The sequence below is a fragment of the Lates calcarifer genome, linkage group LG10 (assembly GCF_001640805.2).
Source record: "Lates calcarifer isolate ASB-BC8 linkage group LG10, TLL_Latcal_v3, whole genome shotgun sequence".
Lineage (NCBI taxonomy): Eukaryota > Metazoa > Chordata > Actinopteri > Centropomidae > Lates > Lates calcarifer.
The window spans coordinates 17,779,241-17,792,103 of NC_066842.1; the positions used below are offsets into that span (position 1 = coordinate 17,779,241).

Here is a 12,863-nt window from a genome sequence, read left to right on the forward strand (position 1 = left end):
AATGATAGCAACTGTCTGGTCAGCTGCTCTATGAAACAAGAATTCCTAGCCAGCATGGTCTCAGCATCGCCTACTCATGTGTGCACAAGTGTGTGCGATAACTACACTCACAGAAGGGGCAGTGGGAGAATTACAGAAATAGCCAGAGAGTGGGTGTTGCTATATTTTCCTCTCTCTCATGGTAGCTGTTAGTGGTGCTTGTCTTCTGTTGTGTTTGTGTGTCTGTGCCTCTCAGGAGAAAGATTCCTGTTTTAGTATCAGTTCTTTCTTTAGGTGGTTGTAAATTAAAAGCTTGGGTGGGGGGCTTTTACCTTTAGAGGACTGACTACTGGCCACAACCATGTACACAGTTTTTTGTGTCCATGTGTGGATACCTCTGTGGTCCCATGGGACTGCTCCAGCATCAGGAATGAGCATCAGTCTCCATTACTCCATCCGTCCCTCCCATCCTCCATCCCTACAACCCTCCCTCATTCCTCCATCACTCTAAACTCCCCCTCACATTTGTCCGTGAGGTCTTCCTCCTCGACCAAGCAACAACAGCAGTCATAGTGTTTGTCTCCTCACCTTCTCACCGCGACAGCAGCAGATCTGTAGGCTCAGCCACATGTTGGCGAATGCTGAAATGGAGAGACAAAGAAAGGGAGAGAAGGAGGGGGGCTATTATTAGATTGAATGACAAAAAGGAACAGTGTTGTGACAGTGAGCAGCTGGTGTTTCCGAGTGTTGACAGGCGCTGTTTTTTGTGTGTGTTTGCGTGTGTGCGTGTGTGTGTGCGCTTGATGGAGACAGATTGTCCTGTGATTGTTCATTTCTGAGCAGGGTTCTGCTCATAGGGGTTATTGACGGCATCTGCGGGGGAAAAGAAAAACATGACAAATGGCACTCAACCAAATGTCCCACTTCACCCCCCTCCTCAAGATATTTCCTACTGATCCAGCGCAAAAGCCTAAAAAGTCAACTTGCTCGGATTATTAGCAAACTATAGACAGGGTGGAAAGCTAATTTGAATGCTAATCAGCGGAAAGTAGCCTATAGATTCACAGGAGAAGCTGCAGTCAAATCAACATATTTGAAACCGAAGTTTGAGCTCAGTTGCTCTGAGACTAATTGCCAGGAGTCAATGCAAGTAATGTGTATTATCAAGTCAGTGCTGTTACTGTGTTGTAGCGCTCTTGCCCTCTTTGTGTGAATAGGTGTTGTGTTTGGGGCTAAGGTAGCAAACCCATGTGCTTAGTATGATGGTACCATATGCTGTAGTGCTTTCTAACCATGTGCAACGTGTAACCTCTGAACTCTCACCTCCACCCATGTTTACAGGTGACATTTTAACAGGCACGCATGTTGATCCCGCAAATTACCTCTGCCCCTGTTTGTGTTCTTGCGTGTTTGTGCCACAGGTCGCGGTCTATTAGTGGAGCCTCCTCTGGCCTCTCCACCAGCCCCCTCAGCAGCCCACGGGTAAGTCACGACCTTAAGTGCACTTTCAAGCACACACACATATATACACAACACATATCTATCTAGTTGTTCGGGGATAACAGCCATCCAACTACTGCTGATCCCATCTTATTGCTGTCATCTTATTGCTGTTTATGTCAGCAAGAGAAAATAAAGACACTCACCACAGCTACATCGCAGGGGCTTCTGACCTTTAACAAAACACAGCTCACACACACACACACCATGAAGCAATATTGCTGTATCTCTCTGCAAATGCAATGTTGTTCTACTGTTCCACTTTATTATTAGTTTGAGATATAGTGTATTTTTTCAGTTCACATCTACCTTTGCGTTTTGAAGAAGCAGGGATCCACTACGATAAGCTCTTCATATCCGGTGTTAGATTAGGCTTTACATGAGTCATCACTGTGCCCATATAGTTTGGATCTTTCTTTTAACTCCCATATACCCGGTGCTGATGAACGAGCACAGCATACATGACAACGGAGCAAACTTTCTCCCTTGCCGCCCCTGCCCCCTCCAAAGCCTCTTTCTGTCCTCTCTGCTTATGATCCGTCTTTCTGTTTTCTGTGGCCTGAGCTCTGTGGAAATCCAGCTCAGGGAATGCTTCAGAAAATCCCACTTTTTTTTTTTTCTTGCTCCGCTCAGAGCTGAGGAGCCTGCGCTAAACTTTTTCCAGCTGACTAACCTGAGAAGGCTTGAGATTAGCCAGGATTCTAAGACGAGCTCCTCGCGCCACACAGGTTCTTTCAGGCTGATCTGAAAGGGAAATTGATTTCTCAGACCCCCACCCCACCCCCCAAAAAAACCTGGATTGTACTCTCAGCTAGAGGCTCTGTGTGGGGGAGTTATTTTCTCAGGTTTTGTGTTTGAAAAAATTGGAGGCGTCCAAGAGGAAATAGCTTATCCGTACACCATTGTGGCTGTGGTTTCACCACTGCAAATCAAACTGATCAATAACTCTGGAAACTGGAAATTTCACAGCAGAGACACCAATTGGTGTTCCTTCAGTTACTGGGAGAGCCCAAATCGTCCTCACAGCTGGCCTTATGTCTCTCACACCTGTGTCTGCTTGCTTTTGTCTCCTAGCATGTTTTATTCAAGTGAAGTCCGTCTCTAGTCACCTTTTCTTTGACCTTTTTTAAAACTGTGGGCTTTGCTTTCTGTTTCATTTTTGTTTTCTTCTGCCAGAGTCACTCAATGGTCTAATTGCATGTTTTTTTTTCCTCTCTGTCTTTCTTTCCTACAATGCCTCCATCTCTCCCGTGTATGCACACTTCTCACCTGCCTCTATATTCTTTGGCTTCTGATACTCCTGCCTGTGTGGTTGTTTGTTCTGCCACACTTGTTTTCCTTTCTTATCTGTGTGTTTGTGTGCTTGCATGTGTCCCCATGTGTTCTTCTTTGTTTTCTTTTCCTCCTCCACCTGCTCTGGCTCCTTGCTGTACCGTGCCCTCACACTGTGTCCTCTTAACTCCAGCCTGTCAGAAAGTTTGGTGTACCGCCTCAGTCCCCAGATTTGTCGCAGTCCCCCAACACCAGCCCCTGCCCATCCCCAGAGCCTGTACCCAGTCGCACAGGCCCGCGCATTTCCACCCCGAACTCGCTCGCTCCAAACAGCGAGCCCATGCCGGCGGCGCTCAACAAGACGCAGACTCTCCCCGCTAAGCCCAAAGTTGTCCCAAAGCCCCTCCAGGCCACGCGGTCCAACCCTCTCCCCGAAAGTTCCCCAGATCCAGCATCTGCGGCCAAATCTGAGCCCTCCACCCCCTGCCAGCTCCCACCGCAGCCACCCTCTGCCTCTGTGCCCCCCACCCCCACTTCCCCATCCTCCCCGTCCTCCCCCTTTTCCCCGTCCCCGATCCCCAGCGCCCCCATCCTGAACAGCCCCCATGTACGGCGCTCCCACTTCGCTGCCAACCCCCAGCTCTCCGTGCCCTTCAGCCCAGCGGTGCCCCTGTCACCCATCCGGCTGCACCACTTTCACCCCGTGGTGCCAGTGCCTTCCTCATTGACTGACCACCCACCCAAATCTATCCCCCTCATACAGGTTACCCCCCACCCCTCCCCACGGGGCAGCCCCCTCCCCACCCCAAAGGGCACCCCAGTGCACACACCCAAGGACAGCCCAGCCGGGACACCCACCCCGACGCCGCCCCCCAGCCCCTCCATCGGAGGCATGCCGTGGAGGACACGCCTCAACTCCATCAAGAACAGCTTCCTGGGCTCACCACGCTTCCACCGCAGGAAACTCCAAGGTACTGGCATCGCAGGACACAATATTTTCATGGCAAATACCGAATAATCTTTCAATCTTTCAAATCTCTGCATACCCAGTAGTGTGGTCCTCTTGTTTTGCTGCTGATCTTTAACCTTTATCTGATCTTGGACCCTGCTCACACAGTTCCCACACAAGAGGAGATGTCCAGCCTCACACCAGAGTCTTCCCCAGAGTGAGTAGATGCTGTGCCACCACCGCCATCATAACTATGCATAACCTGTCAGCTCCCTCAAACGGCGCTTGCTCTCGATAGCGTGATGTTTTGGAAAGTATTACATCCATAAATGTTAGATTTTTTTGCCTGCTGAGTTTCCCGTAATGACCTCGGGTCCAGTCTGGGTTGGAGAAGCAGCACCATAGCAGGAGGTAGTGGGGTTGGTTATGAGGGAAGGAAAGTAGCCTGTGTGATGTTGTTGAGCTCCCAGGGGCCTGATAACTCAAGGTTGGCCTAGATATGCCTGTTTGGTTGGCTGGCTGGCATGTCTGGCTTGGCCATTTCCACCTGGCTGGAAAGAACATCCTAGCTGGAAGGAAGGAAGAGTTGGAGAGTTGGCTGAAAAAGGGGTTAGCCTGCACATGCACATACAGTCGTACTCCAGCTGTAATGAGCTTTTTATAGCAGAACAATGTGTCCCTTAATTTCTCTGCAGAGTTAACATTATGTAAGGCTGTATTAATATTTAAATAAGTATTTATTTATATTTAGGTTTTGTGTTGTTGTTTCTCTTTTTGCTGAGGTTTGAGTCTTGCATCAACATTTTCAAAAATCTTATTAAATATTAATATGCCAGAAACCAGGAGTCCATATGGCTTATTAGTGAGCGCAGGTACACCTGGTCTGAGGCCAGTAGTGAATTCATCTACCTCTGCCCCTTCTGGACCTGCAGTTCTGTTCACAGAAGGGCTCAATTATATCTCTCTCTCTCACACACACACATACACATACATACATTTACACATACCCAGTTGCACAGAGGGTGAAATGTCAGAAAACTTTCCTCCCCTGCACAGTTTTAGCTCATTTCCCTCAGGGTATCCTCCGTTTGCTCCTTTCCATTTTCCCAGAGCTGTAGAGATAGTAAGAGAGAGAGAGAGAGAGAGCTCTTCTCCTCTCCATTTTTTCCTGGATGGACAGATATATATATACTGTAGATGGAAAGGGGGTTAAACCAAGGAAACAAAAAGGGCGGAAAAAAAGACGATGTAAAGATACAGCTGATGTTAGAGGTGTTGGTGTGTTTCTCCATCTTGTCTCTCCTCACAGACTTGCCAAAAAATCCTGGTTCGGTAACTTCATCAACCTGGAAAAAGAGGAGCAGATCTTCATTGTCATCAAAGACAAGCCTCTCAGCTCCATCAAGGCGGACATTGTTCAAGCCTTTCTCTCGGTACACATTCCAATTCTGTTGCTTAATTCTTTTCTTTCTTCTTCTCTGCCCCCCCTCTACGCTTTTCTCTCCGTATCTGTAGTGGTACTAGTAGTACTACCGGTGCATCTTCTGTCCGGTGCAGGATGTTGCCTTCTCTAACAGTGGCCATGATTGGCTGTGCTACAAGGCAGTCTTCTCTCTGAGTGTTTGCTAACATGCCTCTGATTTATGTAGCAATTCAGTAAACTGCTTGTGTTCAGCGCTTTCTCTCTGACTGCAGACTCACTTGAGGTCAATAGAAAATCAACAGAGAGCATTGATCATTAGCATATAGATGCTTTGCCCTCAGTACCGTGTACTGGGCACGCGAGTGTGTTTACGCGCATATTTAGATGTGTAGCGTGAGAAATTGCGAAATAGTGTAGATTGTATCTGTGTGTGTGGCGTGTTTGTAATAGTGTAGATGTACAAATACATGCAGGCATGCAGGCAACATCAGGGTTTTCTCAGCGAGCGCAGCAAGAATCTGTATCAACAAACATTCAGCAGTAGTAGTTGATATTCAGTGTACATAATTGAACAGAACCTATCCTCACCCCGGTTAGATTTAACAAAGTCTAAGTAAATGCAATCTCTGCCAGTGTAGGTCAATGTCAAATCTGTTTCTTCATCCCTGGAGGTAGCTATTTTCTCCTCGGGGTTGTGCTAGCTGGGATTCCAGACAGGAGATTGGCACCTGAATCAGTGGAATTATACCTCTCAGCACACTCACATTAATGGAATGTCAAACCCTCTCCAGCACTATGGCGAAACGTGACAATTTCAGAGCTCACCTGTTCATTGGGCATACAAATTCATTTTAGGTGGGAGAGTGCAATGTTGTTGGATGACTCAAGATTACATTAGCTTAAGTCTCCCTGGCATGCATGGCTACTCCCCAAGGCATTAATCTCCTTAGAGTTTCAACTGTGGCTCATGGTATGTGGAGGGTATTTTAATGAGGTTTTACTCACCTTGTCATTTGCAAGGTGTGGGAGAAAAATTAAACATCAATGCTCCCTATATATAATCCCATTACTCGCCTCTTTTTACTACCCATTTTTACTCCTATCTCTGCCTCTTTGTCCATTTTTCCTGCACTGACTCCTCTTCCTCCTCCTCTTCTTCTTTTTTTTTTCTCCCAGATCCCCAGCCTAAGCCACAGTGTGATCTCTCAGACCAGCTTTCGAGCAGAGTACAAGTCCACAGCCGGCCCTACGGTCTTCCAGAAGCCGGTCAAATTTCAGGTGGACATCACCTACACGGAGAGCACAGCTGCTACTAAGGAGAATGGCATCTACTCCGTCACCTTCACCCTGCTCTCAGGTCAGGACACTCATGCACACATCAAGAGATTATCCATCCACTCATTTTCTATGCACGTGTAACCTGCGTGTATTAGGCATGCACGATACTAGTGGAGATCAGTTCCCTTTCTTCTGGACAGTTCAAGTTTAAAGCCAGGAAATTCACACTGTGACATGACCGATCATGGAAGACAGTGTTACATACAGTGTTATGTAATTTTGAATAGTCGGTCTTCTGTCTCATCAGGCTCACAGAGGTCTTTTAAAATTCAAGCTCGCAAGTATCTCTTAAAATCGCAGAAAAGGCCGTCCTCAAATGTGGGGTGCTGTCACACTTCAAACTAATAAAATGTACTCTATATGGAAAAGTTGTTTGTATCTAGCCAACAAATAAACCAGAAGTGCTGTTTTCCAGAAGTGGGAGTCGTCAAGCTCGCTGCCAAAAAGAATGGCTGCCTAAGGATTTTCAAAGTTCTCACAATCCTGAATGCTTGATAAGATTTTCCTCCAAACCTCCCAGTGTGTAACAAGATGAGGTCTGGCTACGCAAGATTACATACTATGCAATCATGCGTGCATGTCTCGCAGAACCACATGCATGCTTTATTTCGCACTCTCTCACACACAGAGTCTCACAAACACACACACACACACACACACACACCATTCTCAAGTAGGGGCATATTTGAGCTGGATGGGGTGTGATAGTGCCTGTTTTGAGCCTGCTGGTTCTTCCATGTCACTGACCATACACTGTACACAACAGGTAGACAGCAGGAGCTCACAGCAGCACTCCTCTCTGGGCTCTATTTATCATCTCAGGCTTTCTGCAGCTTTTTCTAGCCCACATTTCACTCCATGCACCTGTGTGTATGTGCCTTCCCTCTCCTCACTTTCACTTTTTCCTTCTCTAGATTATTCCACCTACATATTTTCTACATACTCTGCCGGCTGTCTTGGTGCCACTGCCATGATGCAACCGACTATGTCAATGTTTCCTCTATGTGTTTGTGTGTCTGGTGTTCAGGACCCAGCCGGCGCTTTAAGCGAGTAGTGGAGACGATTCAGAGCCAGTTGTTAAGCACACATGACCAGCCCGGGGTCCAGCAGCTGTCTGGTGAGTAAGAACTTCTTTTTCAAAAAAGAAAGAAAGAAAGAAAAAAAAAAAAGAATTCAAAATCCTCTCCAAAACCTCATCACCCTTACCCCCACTGCCTCATCCGCTCATCCCACCCCTCCACCCACCCGATGAACCACTCTCACCGCTGAAGCTAAGCTAAATCCTGCCCTCCTCTTTCCCCCCTCTTGCTTGAAATCCCCGAGCCACTCTCCGCTTCTCGAAAAAAAAAAAGAAAAAAAAAAAAGAGCTTCCTCTGCATGCCTGCGCCTCGCTGCCATGAAAGGGTGGGAGTTGCTTTCAAGCACCGATTGCGGGTCAAATGTTGTCTCGTTGCCCTGGCAGTGAAGATTAGAGTAGAGGTTGGGGCAAGCTGATTCGCATTCTGTTACTCCCACTTCCAAGACTGATCATCGGAGCTTGTCACCATGGCAACACTGCTGCACCTCAACACACTCCCACAATGCACTGCACCGCACAGAGACACCACACCTGACAAGCGCTCTCTCTCTTTCTCGCTCTCTTTCTGTCTCTGTCTCTTTCTTTCTCTCTCTCCCTTTCTATGCTTGTACAATAGGACCCCATCCCCCTGTCCCCCCTCGTCCGCCGGCCTCTTTTGGCTCCTCCAGATGCGCCGTGTAGTTTCAAAACCTCTGTCGGGGTAAACTCAATTGCCGCCTAACTGTCCACCTGCGAACTTCATTATCAGAACCTCCCCTCTTCTTTCTTTTCGTCTCCTCACTGATTGTGGGGTTGATACTGAACGTGTATAAACCTGTCCCCCACAACTGTGGCTTTATCTAATTTTCTGGATGATGAAGAGAAAAAGAAAAGAGAAATAGGGATCCTACTCCTCCCTGTCTGCTCAAAGCGTGTCTGTCCTTGTGAATCGCTGCTCTGTTTGTGTGCGTCTCGGCCTCCATCCTCTTGACGGCAGCTCCACCTGCTGCGCAGCCAGGGAAACACCATGCATTTTATCAGGAGGCGGTGTGCTGTTTTCTTTGGATATCCGTTCCATCCTGTGTGTTAATCATACTTTTAGCACCTCAGTGTTTGTGTCTTTTTTTTTTTCTTCTTTTAAACCCATTTTCCAATTCCATGTCTGATACAGGCTTTTAAACTGATACTTAGCCATCACAGAGCTTCAGTAGTGTGCTGCGCTGCGATACTCTTAAGGTGTGAGCTGCATCTTTGCTGTATGGTTTTTCTATTGCACTCATTGGCACTCAGAAATGAACAGCAGTCTTGACAGCTGTTATGATGTTTGTTATGATATTAAACAATCGTTGCTGTGCCTCAGCAAGTTTACCAATTACTTCTGATCCTTTATATTGCCGAGCTAATTAACAGGCCGAGGTGTGGGAAGGGTAAAATTAGAATAAATTACATTAGATTGGGTTTTAATGGCTACTGTGTGTTGTCTTTGCTGCAGAGATGATATTGTAAGAGTAAAATTCAGAATATAAAATGTATAAAATGAAAGCCACTTAAAGCAATAGAAGATGAGGATATTACAGAGGATAAATAATGAATTAATTGTTGATAATTATTTTTTAGCAAGGTCAGTCTAAATTGAATTCATCCTATTTGCACTATCAGAGCATCAAAGGAAGTAATAGGGCAATATGTGCTTGAAAGCTTGAAAGCTTTGTTAAACTTAATTTCCTCCATCGCCCCTTTTCTTTACTTTGACCTCCTAACACACCTTTAGTGCTTCCTGACCACAGGGCCTTTAAAAAAACAGTCAATGTCTGTAATTAAGAATAGAAATGGCTTTGCATACCAATGTGTGTCAAACAAAAGGCTTCATCAAGTCGTGGTCATTATGTTCGCTAATCACCATTAACAGCAGCATACCTGGGAGCCCCAGCTTAGAGAAGACAACAGAAGGGTGGAACAAAACAGGGAGTGTGGAGGAACATAGTAGACACACAGTAGGGCTACACAGGGGAAACGGTTCATTTAGAGGACGGCGTGTCTGTCTTATTGAACGGCTGAGATCATTTAGTTTCACGAGCACCCTGCCAGTTTTGAAAATGTGCAGATTAGGGTGGAGCGAAGTCTGAAAGACTAAATGTGGAACTCTTCACACATGAGAAAGGAAGAGGGAACGCTAGGGGGAAGTTGGCGGCGACCATTTTCCAGCTGGATAATGGAGCAGTCGAAACCAACTGTGGCACATTCACACATGCCTGCACAAACGCGCGCACACATAGACAAACACTGCAACAAAAACACATTCTCTCATTCATCCTCAGATGAAGTTTGCCCTAATCTCCAGGCTTCTGCAGGCAGTCTCCACACTGGCAGTCCATGCACATTTCCAGGCTTTTTAACACAAACCAGCCACAAAAGAGATTCTAGTTTATAACAGCCTTTTATTAAGTGCTGATACACAGACCAGTCCAGTGTGTGTGAGTGTGAGTATATGTGTGTGTGTGTGTGTGTGTGTGTTTCATCATCTGTGTGGCACCCCCTGCCTGTTTTTACTGATGTTGTCACTGTTCATTTGCTGGCCCACAGGACTCTATTGTGCAAATGGCTCTTCTGCCAAGTTTTCAGAAACGGTGCTGTTTGTGACTGAGAGTTCCCAGAGATGTGCTGTGTGTGCACCATTAACAAAAAGAACATTGACTCTTTATTTGCTCCATTTCTCATGTTTGGTGTCCTTAGCACTCCACCCACCTGCAGTGGGACCATTAAGGCCCTGCAGAAAAAAAGTGAGCGTGCTTAGCTGAGGCACACACACACACACATTCTCAGTGTGCTTATAGCTGAAATAAACTTGTATAATCTTAATTTAGCATATCCACTCATTTTATTCAGTGTGCAGCACAAAGTTGAAACAGTATCTAGGCCTTAAATGCAACTCATCACAGTTTTTGACTCTGCTGTTGTGAAACCTCATGAGTTGGACTTTTTCTTACTTCAAAGCAGAGCAGCACAATGGTGATGCAACCTCCCAGTGTGTGTGTATGTGTGTGAGTGTGTGTGTTTGTGTGAAATGTCTTTGACCAGGCTCGATAGTTAGCTGAAGTGTAAAACTCTGAACTCAAGTAAAGAAACATGTTGATCAAAGGTTGTCTCTTCGCTCTAGGGCAGACTTAAGTCCAAACATCTCTGCGTTAGATGCGCTTCACTTGGTACAATAGCCATGAGACAGACAGCTTCCATCATCCGATTTGCTGAGGTTCAAGTTGCTCTTCAGCACCATAATGACGTCTGCAAAAGCTCTGTGAATGATTAGGTCTGGCAAAAGGGGAGAAGATGCTGATTTTTGTTTTATCTTTCAAGGGCAACTTTGTCTTGAAGTTCCGAGCTTTCTTCATTGTCCTCCTTCCGTCATCTGTCCTGCTGTTGGCTGGCTAGACCTGCTTGGGCACACAGATGGCACACCATGCTAATTCTTTCTGCAGCACACAGTTGATTTGTTAAAGAAATTTACTGTAGTATGAGTCAACAGAAGTCTATATTTACTTCACCTCCACTATTTGCTATAATTTCAACTTTTACATGGAATGGCTACTTGTGTGTTTTCATCAGTTGTGCTGTAACAAATGCATGTTTTGTTATGGGATGTCCCATCATGGCTGCTCCAGCAGTTCTCATCCTTGCTGTGTCTGTCGGTCCTCCTCCTCCTCCTCCTCCTCTTCCTCCTCTTCCCTCGCCTGTGCTTGCCTCTGTCTTTTACCTGTAGCCATGTCTCTATCCTGTTCATTAGTTTGTTCATTAGTTTGTTTGTTCTCTTTCTTCTCTCTTCTCTCTCCCCCCACCCCCTCCCCTCCTTACCTTCTTCTTCTTTTTTTTTTTTGTCCTCTTTTCTTCCCGTCTGTGTACCTAGGCAGCCCATTGAGTAACTTCTTTGACGTAATTAAACAACTTTTTTCAGACGAGAAGAACGGACAGGTGCCCTACCCCTCTGGCACGCCCTCCAAGCACTGCCCCTCGCCCATGCACGCCCGGAGGCACGAGCCAGAAAATAATGACACCAAATGCCCCTCAGGCCGAGACAGAGCCAAGTTGTCGGTGGCGTCTGTGGGGACACAGGAGGAGTCTTAAACTGAGACACTGTGTAGTCGAGCCAGTGCTAAAAACCCATCCCAGTATCACTATAAGCCAGCGGCGCAGAGAGAATATTCTATCTGTACATAGCTAGATGTATATAATAATCATTTATGGACTTTTTTTGTATAAATGACTTTATATATAGATAGAAATATATTGAGAGAATCAAAGTGGTATTTTACAAACAGCATACTGCACCTACATTACAAACACATTCCTGTCCTTCCATTCCCCTTGTCATCACCCCATAGTGTCCACCATTATCATCCACCCCTCTACCCCAACACTCATCGCCTGTGGCCCTGCTGTTTTGTTTTTCTTTTTGTTTTACTTTTTTTTTTGGCTCCCTTTGCTGCTAACCTGTGTGATGACCTGACTTGTTTCTGATACCAGGAATTATCCAGAAAACCTATTAAGTCCCTCCTCCTGCTCCCTGCTCCGTTCGCCCTCCCTCGACTGCCCCTCCGCAACCTGCATCCCCCCGACCACCCGGCCCCACCACCACCACCAGAGTGCGCCGAGAGAGACGGACATTTGTTGACGGAGGACTGCTTTTAAAGGTGTGCTCAGAAAAGGGTGTTGGTGGTGGTGGTGGTGGTGGTGGAGGGAGAGGGGGTTACCATGGAAACAGACCCTTCACGCAGACTTCTACCTTCATCTCCCTCTGCGCCCGCTTTCTACACCTCTGGCAGCCATCAGTAGAAGTGGCTGAAAATACCTTTAGTGTTCCCCAATCTTAGGAAAAAACACACAAACACACACACACGTGCACAACCCATCCACACGCATCCCGAGGAAACACGAACGCACACCCCACCCCCTCACAGACCGGCCCCCCTTTTCCCCTCTTTTCGGGTTTAAGGAGCATTGATTAATTGGAAACAAACAAGCATTTTACAAAAAGACAAAAAAAAAAAACAAAACAACAACACATACCTTCGTACACGCACAGATCCAGTATGCACAGAAAACTCTGGGATGTATTAACATAAGAACATGAACAACAACAACAACAAGAACAAAAAGAAGACATGCAGAAAAACTGACTGATTCCGAGGAGGAGAGAGGGGGGAGGAGTTTTGTGGAAAAGCCCAAACAAGCCGACGCGGATGCTTGCTGGATTGTATTTGTTTGCTTTTTAATGTACTTTCTTTGTGAAGAACTGGGTTTAAAATACTGACTTTATTAGACTTAATACTATTGCTGCAAACGGACTGGAA

At 46.3% G+C, this 12,863-nt stretch overlaps 1 protein-coding gene across 2 annotated transcripts in view; it reads left to right on the plus strand.

The window, feature by feature from the left end:
* Window positions 1-12,566, plus strand: part of brsk2a (BR serine/threonine kinase 2a) — a 155,204-nt gene extending 142,638 nt beyond the window's left edge. The window contains exons 13-19 of one of the 2 annotated variants that reach the window (XM_051073461.1): window positions 1,401-1,461; window positions 3,515-3,722; window positions 3,869-3,917; window positions 5,010-5,133; window positions 6,300-6,480; window positions 7,489-7,578; window positions 12,037-12,566. In XM_051073461.1, coding sequence (XP_050929418.1) covers window positions 1,401-1,461; window positions 3,515-3,722; window positions 3,869-3,917; window positions 5,010-5,133; window positions 6,300-6,480; window positions 7,489-7,578; window positions 12,037-12,059 — 736 coding nt within the window. In that variant the 3' untranslated portion in view covers window positions 12,060-12,566. Of the gene's footprint in view, window positions 1-1,400; window positions 1,462-3,514; window positions 3,723-3,868; window positions 3,918-5,009; window positions 5,134-6,299; window positions 6,481-7,488; window positions 7,579-11,467 lie in introns of both variants that reach the window. The other variant, XM_051073460.1, reaches the window with a different exon arrangement.
* Window positions 12,567-12,863: the final 297 nt, after the last annotated feature.